The sequence below is a fragment of the Artibeus jamaicensis genome, unplaced genomic scaffold, assembly GCF_021234435.1.
Source record: "Artibeus jamaicensis isolate MK-2021 breed Jamaican fruit bat unplaced genomic scaffold, CSHL_Jam_final scaffold_537, whole genome shotgun sequence".
In the NCBI taxonomy this organism is placed as follows: Eukaryota; Metazoa; Chordata; class Mammalia; order Chiroptera; family Phyllostomidae; genus Artibeus; species Artibeus jamaicensis.
Window position 1 is genome coordinate 39063980 of NW_026522047.1, and position 18855 is coordinate 39082834.

An 18855-nucleotide genomic window follows, 5' to 3' on the forward strand; every position below is an offset into this window, starting at 1 on the left:
TGGACGCAGACCCCACCACCCCCCTCGCAGCATGCTGGGTGTTGTAGTCCTGTAGAGGCGAAGGGGGTGCTTGGGCTGCCGGGGCTTGTGGGCGGAGACGAGAGCACTTGGAGACAGCGGCACAATCTGGATTGTTGGTGCCGACCATGCTTAGAGCCACACCCTGATCTTGCGATCGCAGGCTCTGGGCTGCAGGATGCGGGTGCCCCACAGGGCCCGGCTGAGCCAGGGGCGGCAGCCTGGGCAACGGGACCAGCGAGAAGAAGGAGCGGGTGAATATCAACGTTCTACTGAGCAAGAAGATCGTCCCCAAGGCTGGTGGTGCCTTGAATACCGGAGCACGGCTCGACCCCGTCCGCCCCTGCCCCTGAGGTCTGGACTTGAACTTGCCTGTTTCGACCAGCGGAAACTCAGCGCCAGCCTTGGAAGCTGAACCCTGGCTGCATTCCTTACCCAGGACCCCCAAACCCAGCCTTGTCCACCCAGACCCCTGCCCCAGACAGCCAGGTACAGTCCTGCAACCCCAGTTCCCCACCCTCCCTGCACATCCACCCTCAACTCCACCTTGACCCTTCTCTGAAACTGGCCCCACCTCATCATCCAGACCAGGCTGCCGGGCTCCCATCCCGCCCAAGCCCCCTGGCGCCGCGCATGTTGCAGGTGCCGACGCCGAGCCTGGCTGGGTGAAGCTCCTTGGGCAAAAAACTTCCCTGAGGGGTTCTGGTCTGGGCGTTGACCTTGACTCCAACAGCTTCTCCTCTACAGCTAGGAGCATGGGATTCTCCCAAGTCCCCCAGCAGCTGCCTCTTCCACCCAGAGTTTCCCAAACTCTGACATTCCCAGCACTGCTGACACTCTTCCCAAGGCACTGTGGGTGTCGAACAGCACCTTTGGCCTCCATTCACCTGATGCCAGGAGCACCTCCAATGGTGACAACCACCCGTCTCCAGACATCACCCAGTGTCTTCCGTGAGGGTAGGGGTGGTGTAGGCAGAATTACCCCCAGGTGAGAACCACTGTCCCAATCTCTTAAAACAGTAGGGGTTCCCAGGTCTCGACTTGAGGTGTGGTGGAGAGGGGACCTCCCCTTGTAACCAAAGAATGTTTCTAATCTGTGCTTCAGACAGGCAACAGACCCAGGTTGGGGCTAGAGCCCCCTGCCCGCCAGAAATGGAATTTGAGCTGCATGGCTCACTTAAATTCTCCAGCAACCTCATTGAAAAACACAGTGAAATGGGTGGCGTAAATGAAGTAAAATGAGTTTTACAAAATATAAAATAAAATGTATTTTAACCCATGTTGACCCTGAGAAGAGTATACTGCCAGGAAGAACTCCTTGTGGTTTACTAGGCTCAATTTCATAACCAAAGTCTAGCAGCCATTGTTTCCGGAGGCCTCTCACCTAAGCTGCATATCAGAGAAAAGCCACAGATTGGGCCCTCAGCCTCCTACACTGTGCTCCTTGCCCATCGAGTCAGCACTTACAAGAGAACTCCTAGGATTGAAATTTGACCAATGGGACTGAGCTGTCCCACATCCAACTGGAGCTGTGTAGCTGTATCTTCATTTGCATCTTTATTGACCAATGGAAGTATTCCATTTCAACTACTCCATAGTGTCTTTTTGACCAATCAAACCGAAGATTTTGAATCCTCATTTACATGAGAACCACTCAGGTATGGAGCTGGAACTCTTGTTTATGTAGGGCAGCTTTACCACTGTCTCCAGGGAAGGCACTTTCAGTTTCCATTGAGGACTGTGTTTCCCTGCCTGAAGTTTTCCGGTAACTGAGTTGTGTGTACTTTTAAGTTGAAATTTCAATTAAAAGTTACATTTCAGGTGGTCAGTACCCAAGAGTGGCTGGGGGCTCTGCCCTGACCTGAATTTGTTATATGACCCTGGCATGTCTCTGCTGGGTGGGGTCGATCAGGCTGCAGCCACCTGCTCTGGGGCAGGGAATTGTACACAGCAAGACCAAAGCTAGCTCTAGTGGTACCCATGCCAAATCCTTCTATTTGAATTCATCGCCACCACCCGCTCTCTCTGAAATAGACTGCTCTCAGGCCATCCTTCCATTTCTGTACCTGCTCCCAGAGCCCCAGTGTCCTTGCATCTCCCAGCACGATCACCTGGCCCTGGGGCCCGACACACGCAGGAAGCTCAGGGGTGGGCCCCTGCGCCACCCCCCAGTTCCCCAGCCAGGGCCCCATAATCAAGGAGCTGCTGCTGAAGGACAGCATGTCTTGAGGTAGCCACAGGGCCTGAGATTGGAGTAGAGCTTCTAGAGGCCCCAGCCCCACCACGTCCTGCCCAGGTCCCCCTGCTTCAGAGTGGGGGAACCAGCACCCCCAAATCCACTCTCATAAGGTGTGCCTCTCTGCCCTGTGGGACAGGTGAGGAGCCTGAGCACCCTCAAAGGCCCCCACCCTCATCTTCCTATCTCACTTGGTGTTGCTTGCCTGACCCCACCGCCCAGAGTAGCGGACCAGCTGCAGTCCCCTGGCAGATCCGGCCTCGCTTCCTGGCCTTTCCATCCAGTCTGAATGCAGACATCACCACGCAAAGCCTCCACTTCCCTTGACACTGCCCATGATTTATGTCTCAGGCCCCCAGAGAGCCTGAGGGGCCGGCCACCATGCAGACCCTGTTTTGCTAAACTTCGGTTCAGCTTCACAGACAGATTCATCAAGCAATGTTGTCTTCACAGACATGCCATGCTATTTATTCGGGGTCCTGGCTCCCCAGCCTGGTACCCTGGGTGTCACCGCTCCTGCCATACCCCCTGGGTTTAGCTCAAGGGCCAGCAGGAGATGGAAGGTCTTGTGGACTGGAACAGCCCTTCCCATTCTAGAGCTTTCTGTGTGGTTATTTATTAAACAGACCTGCCCAGGATTCCACCGTCCCAGAGACCCACCGAAGCAGGGAGTTGCAATAGGGGGCACGACTTGGGCTCACATTTCCATTCTGGGGTCCTCCAGCAGCAGAGCTGAGTAGAGGACCCAACAGGGGTCCCAAATGACCCAGCCCTGCTCCCACAGCTGCAGCCCACCCCAAGGAAAGAGCCTCAAGACCTCCACTTGACCAGTGGTGCCAGCGAGGGGAACTTGCCCGGACAAGTAGGAAGGGTGTCCCTGGATAGAACAGACATCTCCAGGACGCTCTCTCCTGGACACCCTCCTTGGCCCGAGTCTCCTGCAGTAGATGGGGAGGGCAGGATATTGGGTCTTGAATGGTGGCAGGGGGAGGAGGGCTGGGACCCTCTGTGGGAAGAAGGCTTCCTGCCAAGGCCGCCAAGGACTTCCTCTAGGGTGGGGACAGTGCCGGGAAGGGGGGGATCTGAGGGCAGGCTCTTCGGGAAGCCCAGGCTGGGAATGGGGGGTGGGCCAGGGAGTAGTAGAGCAAGGACCTTAGCCCCAAACCAGGCAGCCTCCACGGAGTCAGTCTTCCAGGGACAGGAGCACATCCCCAGGCACAGTCATGAAACTGGTTCAGCCCCCAGATACTGCTGGCACCAGGCTCCCAGGGGTCCTTCCCTCACCCCTCAAAAGATGTGCCTGGGGTCAGGCTAGACTCTCCAGGCTCCTACCCCACCCCTTTCCTCCCCCTCTTCCCTCCTCTCCATCTCTTTCTCCACCCCCTTCCTCTCCGCAACCCCAGGCTTCACCTCTCCCCAGAATCTTCATCTGTTCAGCCCACCTGTCCTCAAGGTGGCGGCGGCAACTGCCCACCCACCCCAGTGATGTGAGTCTGAATGTGAAGCCTCCTCCGCTACTCCTACAGAGAGAACTCAGATCTGGGAGCTCGGAATGGGTCGGGGGGTGGAGGGGGGGAGGCAAGGCCAGAGAGTTCAGTTACACCCTGCAAGGGACCTCGGCTGCCAGGGCAGCAGGAAGTGGGGTCAGGGGCTGGGAAGAGGCCCATTCACCAGACCAGCTGCTCCCAGCCCGGGTTAAGGGCCCAGCTTCCCGAGAAGGGCCCACACCTCCGGGCCGGGGAGGACTGAAGCTTGGAGTCTACCTTCCTGCGGGGCCTTTCCTGGCACCAGGGGTGGGGGGTTGGGACTAAGGAAGATGGACTTTGGGTTCACACACACATGGACTTTCACCTCTTGAGGCCTCAGTTTCCTTTTTATGCTTCCAGCCCCTCTGAGTCTCAGTGCACCCCTTCCGCTCCTCTTGGGCCTCAGTTTCCGCCTCTGGCAAGAGTCTGAGGAGACAGACAGGCAGGGCAGTGGAGCTTAGAAACCCCATCTCGTGGCTGCCGGAGGGAAACACGCACAGGCCACACTCTGAGGCTGGGCACATGGGATACTTCATTTCTTTCCTTCCTGCATGCCTGCTGTGGTCAGCTCAGGCCAAGACAGACACAATCTGGGGTCTGGGATCAGTGAGAGCCACGGCAGACAAGGTCCGCCCCAGTACAGGGAAGTTATGACTTCGGCCACACAGCCTCGTTAAGTCTGTGCAGAAAAAGCACCTGGGTTGAGTGAAAGAGAGGCAGGGGCCGTGAGAAGGTGGCTGGGGAGGGCTCTGAGGAGACAACATTTGGACATAGAACAGGGTGAGGACACAGCCATGCAAAGGTCCTGAGGCTGCCGGATGCTGAAGGGCTCTGGCCAGCAAGGAGCTGGGGTTTTTCCTTTATGCCACAGGCAGCCTTGGGATGTCTGTGTGTTTAGAAGGGTGTTTCTGAAACCGCTCTGGGTGCCACTCAGTGGTGAGTGGCTGGGAAGGACAGACAGTGAAACAGGACCAGGCTGGGGGCACCGAGCACAGGATGGATTCGGGTGTTGGGAAGGTGAGGTGTTCAGGATGGGCCGACTACCGCTGCGGTGGGGAGTCTGGCCAGGCTCCCTTCCCAGGCCTCTCCTGAACACCCCCGACCCCGATATCTCGGGACCAGAGTGCAGAGGCACCCCCGAGGCAGGCCCCCTAGGCTTCCACCAGCCTGCCCCTTTGACTGAGGGAAGACATGCTCAGGGGTAGGTCCTGATGTGTCCCAGGCAAGGGTGGGACTCAGCTCCATCACCCCGGAGACTCCACCACCTCCGAAAGACCCTCTGCCCCAGGAGGTTCCAACGCCAGAGACCATCGCCCTCCAGGAGGTCCCACAGCACCGCACAGGATGGACCCAGCAGGCGGCTGCTCTCCTCCAACTGGCGCCTGTGCTCAGGGCCGTGAAGGCTGAGAGGTTCGGCTGACCTAGCTCGCACGCGGGTGGCGGGGACTCTCTGGTTTTCCATTCAGTTGACCTGACAGTCCCTCCTCTCTGGCCCCAAGTTCTGATCTTCCCGTCTCTGAAAGTTAGATCGGAATCTATCTAGACATTCCCGCTCCATCTGCTGTGACCTCGGCCCCGCCCTCTCGTCTCTGGCCCCCAGTCCCTGCCTCTCTGTCGCCTCCAGGGTCGGGGGTCAGGGCGGGAAATCCCCCCGGGAAACCCCCGAGGAACAGGGGGAGGAGGGGGCGGAGAACGGGGTCCTGGCGGCGGCGGGAAGGAGCTAGAGGCACCACTATTTAAACCACTTCCCTGCAGGGCCGTGGACAGAGCAGGGGACCCAGCATGGAACAGGTCCTAGCCTTGCTGCTTCCTTTTTTCATGGGGCTCCTCCAGCAAGGCCGCAGTGAGCAGGGTAAAAGGAGGGAGCCAATGTGGAGGGGTTCGGAAGAGGAGGGGGCTTAGATTTAAAAGGGTGTTCTGAGAGAGTAGGGGGCTTAGGAAAGAGAAGGGTCGGATGTGGAGGGGGTTCAGCGAGGGGAGGTGGGAGAGGTTCAGGGAGGGTAATGGGCCTCACACAGGGGCGCCCTGTGGAGGAGATGGGGCTGAATGGTTTGGGGGTTCTGGCCGAGAGGGAGCTCAAGGCAGGGGTCTGAGGCTGAGGGCCAGGGTTGGGAAGGGGGCGGGCGGGGCTAAGTGCCGTCTGCCCTCAGGTGGGGCCCTGGAGGTGGAGCCCCGCCAGCCAGTGGTGGCGCTGGCCCTGGGGGAATCGATGCAATTCACCTGTCGCCTGACCTGTGCCGCAAGGGCCTCCTCGGTGCAGTGGCGGGGCCTGGACACCAGCCTGGGTGCAGTACAGTCGGGCCCCAACAGCAGCGTCTTATCCGTGCACAACGCCTCGTTCTCTGCTGCGGGGACCCGCGTGTGTGTGGGTTCCTGCGGGAACAGCACCTTCCAGAAGACCGTGCAACTCCTGGTGTTCGGTAAGCCCCCACCCCTCCTCTTCCCACCTTTGCACAAGCCGGGCCCACCCAGCAGCCCTGCTTTGGCTCTATCCCTATTCCACCTCTTCCTGGGAGCCCTCCCAGATTGCCTGCCCTACCTCAGCCCAAAGCCTGCTTTGAAGTTCCTGAGTCACTCCAATCCATCCCATCCTCTCGACGTTCCCCATCTCTAGGCTTCTCAGGCTTCACTCCCTCCCCCATTCCACCCCCAAACCTCCCATATCTGATGCCCCTGCCCCCCCTGCTTTTGACCCCTTTTCAGCACCTTATATTCTAGCCACACAGGATACGCCCACTGGGTCTTCCCTGGCCCTGTGCACCAGCACTCCCCACTCTTCACTTGGCCTCACCCCCAAACCCCCTCCTCAGGGCCCAGCCTTGATCCTCTCCCTTCAGCCCACCCTCCTCCACCCCTCCTTACACAGCCTTCCCGAACCAGCTGACGGTTTTCCCAGTGGCCCTGGTGACGGGGCGGCACCAGGAGTTGGCCTGCACGGCCCACAACATCACCAACCCCGAAGCCCTCTCCTTGTCCCTGCTCCTGGGAGACCAGGAACTGAAGGGGGTGCAAGCCCTGGGCCGGGAAGTGGAGGAGGAGCCCGAGGAGGGCGAGGACTCGCTGTTCCGAGTGACGGTGCGCTGGCGGCTGCCCCCACTGTGGACACCTGCCCCACCCGCTCTCCACTGCCAGGCCACCATGAGGCTGCCCGGCTTGGAGCAGAGCCACCACCAGCCCATTCCAGGTGAGTCTGCAGGGTCCTCACTGCCATGCACCTTAGTGTCCCCCCGGAAGTGGGAGAAGTCATGCCACCCAGCTCCTGTGAGCCTTGGTGATGGAGGTTTAGCAGCTCCCCTGGAATCCTGGTTCTGCCCCTCATCTGCTCAGTGCATCTACTGGCAGGTGGGAAAATTGCATTCCATCTGTAGTCTGCCCTCTGGTGGCAGCCAGAGTGATACTTCTCAATCGTTTGTTTAGTCAACAGATTTACTGAGCACTTTACTTGTGCCAGGTCCCATGGGTACCTACCAGCTCTTCCCTCCCCCTTGGTCCCTGGCTCCCACCCTCACCCTTCCTGTCTGTCCTCTGCACAGCAACCACCAGAGGGCGCCTGTGAGCATCTGAGTCAGGGCCCGCCCCTCTTCTGTTCACAGCTTTCCAGGACTCCCACCTCCACCCCCCAAAAAACCCAAGTCCTCCCAGGGACCCCCCAAGGCCCTGAACAACATATAGGGTCACATTCCTGCCCTTACTTCCTCCCTCCCACCTTGCCCCTCACTTACTCTGGTCCAGGCACACAGGCCTCCTCCTTGTTCTTCTAATAGGCCCCATCCAGCCTCAGGGCCTTTGTATGTGCTATGCCCTCCACTGGGAATGCTCTCTCCCCAGCTCTATCTATGACTCCCTCACTCACCTTCCTCAGGTCACCTGCCCAGTGAGGCTCCCCTGACCTCCCCCAACCCTCACACAGGCACACACGAGCTCTTTCTCTCCTGTTGAGTGTTTCTTGACACCTTTTATCAACATCTGACATCCTGCATGTCCTCTTTATCTTTTTTTCATTAACTGTCTCCCCTACTTTTGGCTTCACCAAGATGGGAATGTGCATCTTGCTCACGGCTGTCCTCCCAGTGGTTAAGCCAGTGCCAGGGCATGGTCAGTGTTGAGTAGATACACTCTAAATAAATGAGTAACTTATCATGGTGCCCAGCACATAGCAGGTGACAATAAATAATTGCCAAATGATAATATTTAACATGAGCCTATGGCGCACAGTAGGTACTCAACTTGTGTAAGATGCATCCTCCCCTCTCTGCACCTCCCAGTCCCATAATAATGAAACCCAGCACTCACTGACCCTGGGTGCATGTGTGGGCCTAGGTGAGGGCTCTCACCTCCTTTACGGCTGAGAAAAGTGAGACAAGGAAATTCAGAAGTTCCCTCGGAAGGGGGTGGGTGGTGGGGCAGAGCACAACAGACCAACCTGGGATACACTGCACTTCATGCAAGTGGCCCAGGTCAGGGCTTGGAGCAGTACTGGGCCAACTCTGTGGTCCAGCTAGACAGGCAAGAAAGGGGGCTGAGGCAGCAGGGAGAGAAATGGCTGCCCTCTTTTCCAGTTCTGCACATCCTGACCTCCCAGGAGCCCCCCATCACAACCTCCCGGGAGGCGACCCTGGAGCAGGACTCTACCCGCAGCTCCTGGAGTCCTGGCCCCAAGCCTGGGAACAGCTCCACTAGGCCTTGCCGCCCTGAGATCCACCAGTCACCAACATCAGGGGGTCTAGAGCTGCTGTGTGAAGCAGCCTGTGGCCCCAGCACAGCTGTGCATTGGACCCAGGCACCCGGCGATCTGGCAGCTTATAAGAGGTGGGAAGCCGGGGCCCAGGCTTGGCTGAGAGTGCTGTGGGCTGGATGCCACCCCGAGGGCTGGTTCCAGTGTCGCCTGGACCCAGGGGGCCAAATGGCCAGTCTGTACCTGTTTCCAGAAATCTGTGAGTTTGGGGGGCTAGGGAGGGCACCAGGGGAGGCTAGGAGGGAGGAAGCCTTGCACAAAGACCATAGACAAAGAGATACCCCTGCCCAGCCTCGGTTTCCAGCCTCAGAATCTTATAGTATCCAGGAGGCTTCCCTGAAACGATAAGATTACAGTTGCCTGGCACGGCAATCACCATCAATTTCAGGGACTATGTCAATTTCACAGCAGTTTATAAACTCTGAACCTTACAGGCTACAACAGCCTGTGGGGTAAAAATGAAATACAGTCACTTATGTCATTTCAGATTTTCTAGTAGCCACATTCAGGGGGAAAAAGTAAAAATAAGTTAGATAAGACATTTTATTGAACCCAGTATATCTTAAATATCATCATTTCGACATGTAATCTTTAAGATGGTATGAATGATATATTGCATGTGTCTGTGATGTGTATTTTACACTGACGTAAGCACTTCTCCACCGAGATGAGCCATGTGTCAAGCACAGACGGCCAAGTGGCCGCCTCCCTGAACAGCCCACATCTAACTAAAAATAAGGTCCCACATCCCTTTCAAAAGATTGACTCCAAAGTCCTTTGGATATTCCAGTTGTTTTTGTACATTTCAAAAGACATTCTAAACCAGACATTTTCAACCAGTATACTGCAAGAATTTTTAAAACATGCAATACCTATTTAGTCAGGGGTCCCGACCTTTTTTCCCTTAGATTGTCAAATTTAAAAGCGACAACAGCCAACAGAGCAATAATCATCTGCTGTGAATTAATCAAAATTATACCAATTTTTCAGATTGGCAAAAAATATATACTTCTGGTGTGTTGCAGAATTGTAGTAATTAGTTTATGTGCACTGTGAGATGAGGAAGGCTGAAAATGGCTGTTCTAAACCATTAAGACCTTTGTAAAATTCTAGGGAACTTGGTAAATTTGGAAGCTCCGCTGAGCTTCTCCCCACAACCTGCAAAGAGTGTTCAGGCTCCTGCTGCTTCTCTCTGCAGGCTCCTCACACACATCCGAAGCCCTGTGGGTCGGCAGCTTGGTGCTAGGGCTGCTGTTCCTGGTGTTCCTTGCCTATCGCCTATGGAAACGCTGCCAGCCGGCCACCCAACCACCAGCTCACCACTGCCTCTGAAGTGGCCTGCCTCTCCTTCAACTCAGTTGTGACTGGAGAATGTTTGCAGGGTTTTGGAAAGCATGAGAGCTGACTAAGGGTTCTTCACCTTGATGACCGGCACATCCAAGCTCCCCACTAGGCTGGGTTTCACCTTCGCGGGACCCCTGGGGAGCCAGCCGGAGAATAAAGAGCATCTGGTCTGACCTCAGTGGCTTCAGTTGTGGTACAAGGAGCCTAGACTCCTCTGCCCAGGGGTGACTCCCTGGGGAGACAGGATGGATAGACACCCCAGGTCCCTGGCCCTGGGTTGAGGGGCGTGCGCTCTGCCTGGGGAGGGAGAATACAAATGCTGTGCCTTTCCCTGGATGCAGGGACCCTGGAGCTTCAGGAATAACTAAGGAGTCATCAAAAGAAGTAGCGAATGTATTTGTGGGGCACTATGGGCAAAGACAGAAGAGAGGCGGCTTATTAAGGGAGCTAAGGAGGAGAGAGAGCTGAAACAGGCTAGAAATGAGATCAGCGAGCCTGTGGGCTCTGGGAAGAGCTGAAAACGCTCGAGGATGCAGTGTGAGAAAGACCCCGCCAGTGGTGAGGAAAGCTTAGGACAGGGAACCTGAGGCCGGGAGTGGCCTACTAATTCCTGGAACACTCACAGGGACCTAGGGACCATGGGAGGCCAGAACAGACCCCTAACGCAGCCTGGTGGGTGACTGGAGCGGGTCCCCACGAAATGAGCTCTAAACTCAGAGCAAGAACTGAGATCAGAGCAACACCTGGTGAAGGCCAGGCTGGGCCCAAAGTTTCAAAGACGAAACTCAGAAAAATGGGACAGAGCAGCGATCAATCCTCCAATCTGAGTAGCTCCATCTCCCTTTCCCTCGCAGCACAGCTTCTCTGGTAACCGAGGAGACTGGTTGCTAGGGAACCACGCTAAGAAAGGACTAGCCCACTACCAAGATGGCAATCAATCCAGCTTCATGCCAGAAACCAAGCTCTTCCTTGAGAGCAGCCATGTTGGAGCCTGGCAAAGTTCAGGTTCTGGGCCTAAGCAGTATACGTAAAGAAAACACTGGAGGAAGAATGTCAATTAGAACCTATGGGAAAGAGTGGCCTCTATTAGTAATTCTCCCGTCTCCGAAGGGGATCGGGGATCCTCTGCCTTAACCAAGATGACCGCCAGGAGGCGCCAACGCGCTGTGGAACATGGCGGGGCTTCCGGTCCTGCTGCCCTCAGCGAAGATGGCGGCAGTGGAGAAGCGGCGGCCAGCTATGGCCCCCGCGGCCGGTTTCACAGACAGCGGCCGGCCGTCGACGTCCCGGGCAGCAGCAACGACCGAGAGCGAAGAAGACTTCCTGCGGCAGGTCGGCGTGACAAAGATGCTACGCGCAGCCCTGCTGAAAGTACTAGAGGCACGGCCCGAGGAGCCGATCTCCTTCCTTGCTCACTACTTCGAGAACATGGGCCTGAATACGCCTGCAAACGGCGGCGCCGGAGAGCCCCCGGGCCAGCTTCTGCTGCAGCAGCAGCGCCTGGGCCGCGCGCTGTGGCACCTTCGCTTGGCTCACCACTCCCAGAGGTGCGGGGCTGGGCCGGGCCTGGGTGGGTAGGGGCCCCAACCGGACTTCAATTCCCAGCGTGCTCTGCGCGTCTCCTTGCCCCGACCGGCGCTTGAGCGCGTGTCATGCTGGGAACTGTAGTCCCCAGTGCCTCTGGCGCACGATGGAGCCGGGCCGCGATTGCCCGGAGGTCCCCAGCGTTGCCTAGCGGTTTGCTTGAGGGCCATGCGCTGGCGTCCATAGCTGCTGCTGGCTTCGTCTTTTGCGATGCCTTTTTGAAAATCATGGATCCCGGAGAGGACTTAGCCCAATGTCGCAGAGCAAGCCCTGTGAGCTTGGTCCCTTCTAGCTAGCTCGTTACACTATAGCATCCCGGTCCATTCTGCCAGAAAATGAATATTTTATAGGTATGGGCTGTGAAGACAGAGAGCAGCCCAGGCGCTCAAAGCCCCTGTCCTGGAGGGGAGGTTCCCAGTGTGCAGGAGGGGTGTTCAGGAAGAGCCCCTTGTGATGCACAGAAAGAGGTCGTGCCTCAGGAGCATGGGCCTGGAGGCTGTACATTTGTGCATTTTGGGGTGCACAGCTTTCTCACAGCTGAAGCATGGTGGGGTGGAGGGGATGGTGCCTGCCCACTCCCCAGGCATCTTTCCTTCCTCACAGTTGTGAGCCCTTGGAAGGTGGATGAGGAATATGTGTTGTATGCACGGTCTGCACTAGGTGGATTGGAGAGAAGCAACATCAACCATATGAAGTCACTGACTGGATGTGGATGGGCCGGGTCTTGGCTAGGGGCATCCCCAGAAACAGAGCCTAAGGCAAGCATTCATGTAGGGGTGATTTTTGTAAGGGGTGCTCCCATGAGGCCTCAGAAGGGGGCAGAAGCCAAACAAGGGAATGTTTCCATCTGATTCCTGGGGTACTCCCAGGTGCTTTTGGACAGACGTCCCTAGAGAGTCACAGGTGCAGGCCACAAGGAGGAAAGCACTGAGGTGCTGGGGATGGAGCACACCTGTGGGAGGGGTGTGGCTAGCGGGCATCCAAGCAGAAGAGCCACATCTCCACCACAGAAGGAAAGAAACAAGATGACAGCCAGACAGGGGAGCAGTGGAGTGCCTAGAGGCTGGAGCCACCTCTGAGATGGGGACCTGGGAAGAGGAGCAGGTTTGTGGGACATACGTGGGCTCAAGACGTGCTGTGAAGGCCAAGCTGACGGGTCTGCTGGGGCCGAGATGGAAAAGGAGCGTGCAGGACAGTCCCAGGTGAGCCCATAGGGCTGCCTACTTAGATGGAAGGGCACTGGTTTGGAGGAAGTTCCCAGAGTCCTTTGGGGACTTTAAGTCAGGAGCTGGGAGAATCTTGCAGCAAGAAAGTGGACAGGCAGGTCTGCAACTGAGACGTGCCACTGGGACAAGAGGTCAGCGGGGAGGGGTTATGAAGGCCTGAGAAGAGCCCAGGCCCCAGCTCTAGTAGCTGCAGCCTCGGAACCCCCCCCCCTCCAAAAAGCATGCAAAGGCCAGATGTGAAGGAGGGAGCTAGAAGACAGTGGTATCCTAGGACACATTCGAAGGAGGAAAAGGGGTAATTGGCAGGGCCACAACTGTTCAGGTCAAGCACAAGCCGCTTGCCCAGTAGACCTCACAGACAAGAACATTTGTATGAAGGCTTTTTACAGAGTTTTTCCCTAATTCATACAAAGGCATCTTGTGAGCTGGCGGCAGCCTAATGTCCAATGGCCCAGTGGATGAGGACTGAGAAGTGACACTAATTTAGTGTCAACAGGAAACTAAATTAGTTTCTTGTGGCTGCTCTAACAAATTACCACAAACTTAGTGGCTGAAAACAACAGAAAAAATACTCTCCTGCAGTTCTGGAGGCCAGGAGTATGAAATCAAGGAACTGCAGGGCTAAGCTGAGCTCCCTGTGGAGGTTCTAAGGGAAGGTTCTTCCTGTCCTTTCCGGCTCCTGGGCGGCTCCAGGCTTGTGGAAGCATCACTCCAGCCTCTGCCTCATCGTCATCACGGGGCATCTCCTCTGCGTCTCTCCTTTCCCTTCTCTTCTAAGAACATATGGCATTGGATTTAGAGCCACCTCATCCTATTTCCAGATCCTGAACTAATTACACATCAAAGGTTCTATTTCCAAATAAGGTCACACTCACAGATTCCAGATGGACATGCATTTTGTGGGGACACGAGCTACTGCACTGCAGGGACATTGGGGCTGTTGCTGTAAGCAGTTGGGAGGGCGAAGTGAATGCTGGTGGCAGGTGCATCTCCCCAGAGACAAGCGAATGGTAAAGGCAAGAGGCCCTTAACCATGCCTGACAAGTCAGGAGCAGAAACCTGGCCAGGCAAGTCCCAGGTGTGGGAGACCGGTGCTTCAAGGTTGAGTAGCTTCACCTGATGCTGCAAGGTTGACCAGGTCATCAGGGGGCTGTTTTTGAGCATGCTATCACGAAAGGTTTTTGGAGAAGTCAACCTAAACCCCTTCTGCCAGTGTCTCGAGAAGTCAGAATTGCTGGCCTGCAGGAGTGGTAATAGTTGCAGCTGCGTTCCATCACCCTCTTCCTCGGCCCCACTGGTCTTAAGACCCTGGGTGTCATCTGGATGTGTGAGGGCTGCACGGCCACAACAAGACAGAGCCAGAGTCAGACCCAGGCTCCAAGTGAGGCTCCAAGGCCTCCTTCTAAGCCACCACATTGCTAATAGTAACAGCAAGAGTGCCATCCCCTGCAGGTCCCTGTGATCTGGAAAGGCACCAGCAGGACTAGGCCAAGGCTTCTCAGCTCACATCCCCTCTGGGGGCTGTCCTGGGCACTGTGGGGTCCTGAGCATCAGCCGTGGCCCACATCCCCTCCGTGCCTGGAATGCCCTCAGTGTGACAACTACAGGTGTCCTTAGATAATACCCAGTGGGCCCTGTGAGCAGAGTCTCCCATGATGAAAGGCCCTGGTCTAAAGTACAAAGTCTCTGTGACTCTTTCTGGAGACGTCCCATGTTCTTCCTTTGTTTTAACAAATGTTCACACATTGAAAAACTGCTGACAGGAATGGAGGAAGTGCTCAGTCTCAATTCACAGACAAAGAACTGAGGCCCAGAGTCCCACCGTGGAGCCAAGATAGAGCCCAGGCCACCAAGTCCAAAGCAGGCTGCTTTCTTGCCCCCACTCCCTGGGATTCAGCAGATGGCTGGGAACCACCAGGGGAGCACCCAGGAGGGGCTGTTAGGAGGCCTTGGCCTAGAGATTGGGTAGTGCTTTCCTCTTGGCTTCCTGCCCAATCCTTGTCAGCTCTGATTTCACAGGCTGGGCTGTAGTTACCCCCTTGTGAGTCGAAGATAAACTGTCCAGACAACCCAGTTGAAACACAGCCCAAGTTATAGCGAATAGTGTGCATGCATGGGCCGCTCCCATGTGCCAGCACAGTCTTGAGCACTTGGCACAAAATCTACCCTTCTGTCCTCACGAGACTCCTGAGGCACAGAGATTACAACCCTTGTTCTCCAGATGAGGAAGGTGAGAGGCAGTGGCTGGGGCTCTCGCACAGGTCCGAGTGGGGGCCGGGGCACAGGCATGCACATAGAAGGTGCTCAGTGAACACGGGATCCAGCGAGCACCCCTCGTGAGCGGACCAGGTTCCTGGAAGAGAGGCTTCAGGGGCCACAGTCGGGTGGGTCATGGGCTATCTTTGTGTTCCACCAAAAGAACAAACACCCCTGAAACCTCAGCGGCCTCAACACAACAAAGGTTGTGTTATCTCACGCCATGGGGCTGCTGTGAACTTACACATTGTGGCAATGGCGAGTGGACTGTGGGGAACACAGTGGCTCTGAAAACTTCCATCAAGCTTGGCTGGCCCGTACTTCACTCACACTCACCTTTCAGGGGCTGAGGTAAGTCACCGCTCAGTCACAGGGCGGAGAGAGTTGGACAGCACAGTGGAGACCTTCAGGTCGTCCCTGAAGCTCTCACCTCTTGGTATTCACACTTGCATGCACTTGTCTTCCACATCCACAGGGCCAGCCTGTTGTTAACACTAGGTGTTGTGGATGTAACAGAGAGTGCCTTCTTCCTGGGAGCACACTCTCTGGGGGGAACAGCCACCCTGGGAGGAGGTGCTTAAACCATCCCACAGAGATGTGTGTGGGGATGCCCTAGGCCAGGAGCCCGGGCCTCCAATTCGGGCCAGCACGTGAAACACTGCCCCCACCGGGCCTTCAGAGGACCCCGGCCACAGCTCACACCCTAACCTCAGCCTCACAAGAGAATAGACTGGAAGCCCCTGCTAAGCTGCCCCTGAGTTCCTGTCACACAGAAACCTCAATGTAATAACTATTACTGCTATTTTAGGCCACTGAGTTTGGGGGTAAGTTGTTACGCAGCAATGGGTAACTGACACGGGTCTTCACAACCACCACAGTGACACTGGGTCTCCCTGACTTCCTTCTCCTGGGCAAAGGAGTTAGTAAAAGCTCCTACAAAGGGCCGTTATGTGGTAACAGTCGTAGCCATCGGAACAAATGGTTTGGAGCATGAGGCTGCGTCTGGCATCACCCTCCATGCTTCCCTGGATGGTCTCACTCCACAGAGGTCCCAAGATGGGAAGAAAGAGCTCATAGCCAGATGGGTGCAAACTGGATGCTGGCTGGGAGAGCAACCTCCCAGGACACTGCCCTGTCACCTCTGGGCCTCAGCTCCCTCTGTAACAGTGCTTTAACCCACATAGCTCACTGGGTCAGCACATCTGTCCATGGCCTTGCAGTAGGTAGCAGAGATGACCATAGTGTCTAAGGTTATGGCCACCTGCTGCACACTGCCCACCATTTACTGGGCTCCCACTGCATACTGGCCAATATTTACTAGCCATCTACTGCACACTGACGCACAGAAAGGTGAAGTGACATGCCCAGGACACACATGAGATACGCGTGGCCTTCCCTTACCATGAAGCTGAACCTCAGAAAGGGTAGAGATGAGGCATGGGCTCAGCTCTTTACCCCCTGGGATCCTTGACCCGACCCCTCAGCCTGCTCTGAACTTGGCTTCCCAGTCGTGACTGTGGAACTAGTAACAAACCACCAGCCCCCCTAAGCACTGAGCCACAGGCCTGGTGCTGGGCTGTCCATCCGATGAAGAGAGGGAGACACCAGGGGAGGTGACTAGCCACCCAAGCTCATGCGGCAGCCCACACACTTAACCAGGGCTCCCCTATTCTCAGAAAGTTCACAGCACGGCCAGGGCACATGAGAGGACCTCAGGTTCCTCATGGGGTGGGGAACCATACCCACCTCATAGCCCCCACGTCACAGCTGACAGCAGGCTTGACAGGCTTCTGTAAAGGTAGCAAGTACTATGAGTCTTGCAGGCCAGTATATGCTGTGATTGTTGGACTCTGCTATTGCACCAAGAAAGCTGCCACAAACATGTCAGTGGATTGATGTAGCTGTGTGCCAATAAAACTTTATTTACAGAAACAGGCAGTGGGTTGGATTTGACCCATGGCTGTAGTTTGCTGATTCTTGGCCAGAGGGACTCTGAGGGAATGAAGTAAGCTAACCCATGTTAAGTGGACAGGCACAGTGTTGTCCAAGAGTGACCACCTTGTGAGTGTAAATATCTTCGTCAGGAGGCGGTTGGAGGGTTCTGTGGGGCAGGTGCCCGTCTGCTGATTCAGCAGACAGTTATATAGCAGCTGCTGTGGGCCAGGCCCTGGGGCTGTACAGTGACCGACAGATACACCCTGATGTGGGCTCCTGGACATTCGGAGGGTAGAGACAGAAACTCATAAGCGCACCATGTAGTGAATCTAATGGTGGTAACTGCTGCAAAAAAAAAAGGAGGAAAGGGTTAAGGAGGGGAGGGCACTGCCAGAAAAGTGACTCAGGGAGCCATGGGGAGAGCTGGGGGAAGGGTACACCAGGGGGAGGTCACAGCCTGAGTGAAAGCCCCGAGGCTGGACCCAGCCTGGCTTGTGGGAGGAAGAGCTAGGGGGACAGGAGACTGGGGCTAGGCAGGTGGGCATGGGGGCTGAGGGCTCTGCTGGGCTAGCCCAACATCCCTGTTTGCCTGCAGGACAGCCTTCAACAATAATGTCGGTGTGGCCTACGAGTGCCTGAGTGCCAGTGGGCGCAAGAAGAAGCCAGGGCTGGATGGGCGTACCTACAGTGAGCTGCTCAAGCGCATCTGCCGAGATGGGGAAGCCCCAGAGGAGGTTGTGGCACCCCTGCTGCGCAAGATCCAGTGCCGGGACCACGAGGCCGTACCCCTGGATGTCTTCCGCACAGGCATGCTCACCTGCTTTGTGCTCCTAGAGTTTGTGGCACGAGCCAGCGCCCTCTACCAGCTGCTGGAGGACCCAACTCTGGCTGTTGCTGACCGTCGCATGGGCCAGGCCGTGCTGGATACCCTGGAGGGGGCCCTGCAGGCCAGCAACAGTGCTACTGCTCCTGCCCACTACCTGGAGGCTGGCTCACTCCTGGGGCCTGACAACCTGGCACTGGCCATGGACCGTGCCCTGGTGGCTCAGCGGCCTAGCTCCCCTATGACCCGGGAGGAGTTTCTGGAGAAGGCTGCTGCCCTCTTCATTGCCAAGGTCAAGCCAGTGGGCTGAATGCACCCCCCCTCCCCACCCACCTCACCTGTCTCCTCCACCCAGACAGCTGGGGATGCTTCCAGGCCTAGCTTATCTGCTCCTGAGAGGAACATGGGTCTGGAACCAGGACTGGTGTTACTGCATGCAGGGGTGGTGTGCGGAGCCCTCACCCAGATTCAGACCTGGAATGACACTCCAGCCCCCTTCAGAGGGGAGGCCAAGTGCCCCTGGAAGTGGACACCCCTCCCCACACACCTGCAAAGCCTCCTCTCAGCAGTAATAAAGTCTGTGTCCCAGACAGACCTGACGTGTGTGTGCGCTCCCCACTCCCCAGCCCTGTGCCGCAGAAATGCTCTCCACTCCCATGCACGACAGCCAACCCCAACAGGCTCGCTACTGCCCAGAGGCCACATTTGCCACTGGGAAATGCCATGTGCCCCTGGATGTAGCTTTATGGAAGCAGAGGCCAAAGGGGCATCTGGTAAGGTGCCCTGGACCCAGGAGGCTCTGCCCCAGGTCTGTGGGCCTGCACAGCAAACTGCTCTGGAAGACGGAGACCTGGTCCCCAGCCCTGCTTTCTACACGTGCCCCACCCAAGCAGTTCCTCCCTGGGCCTAGGGGTCACCAGCTGTGAGATGAAGAGGTCACTGGCAGATCCTAATGGCAGTGATGACAGAAATAGCTAACATGTTCAAGCCCTTCAACGTCCTATTTGACTCTCATCATGGCTCTATAAGGTAAGTCACTACCCTTGACAGATGGGGAAACCCCACAGGAAAACCAGGTGCTGTGGCCAGAAAACAGGCAGGCAGGAACCCTAGACATCTACCATCTCAGGTTTCAGAGCTTGAGGAATACTTTTCCTGAGGGACGAGGCCCC

The 18855-nt window shown here is 56.4% G+C and overlaps 2 protein-coding genes across 2 annotated transcripts; both read left to right on the forward strand.

The window, feature by feature from the left end:
* The first annotated feature begins 5521 nt into the window (after nucleotides 1-5521).
* Nucleotides 5522-10032, forward strand: MADCAM1 (mucosal vascular addressin cell adhesion molecule 1). The gene is made up of 5 exons (XM_037139080.2): nucleotides 5522-5632; nucleotides 5931-6200; nucleotides 6647-6964; nucleotides 8340-8714; nucleotides 9714-10032. Exons 1-5 carry the CDS (start codon nucleotides 5563-5565, stop codon nucleotides 9845-9847), a joined length of 1167 nt encoding a protein of 388 aa, XP_036994975.2. The 5' UTR covers nucleotides 5522-5562; the 3' UTR covers nucleotides 9848-10032.
* Nucleotides 10033-11032: 1000 nt separating this feature from the next.
* On the forward strand, nucleotides 11033-18282 carry TPGS1 (tubulin polyglutamylase complex subunit 1). The gene is made up of 2 exons (XM_037139079.2): nucleotides 11033-11406; nucleotides 17456-18282. The coding sequence occupies exons 1-2, from the start codon at nucleotides 11033-11035 to the stop codon at nucleotides 17991-17993; spliced, it is 912 nt and encodes a 303-aa protein (XP_036994974.2). The 3' UTR covers nucleotides 17994-18282.
* Nucleotides 18283-18855: the final 573 nt, after the last annotated feature.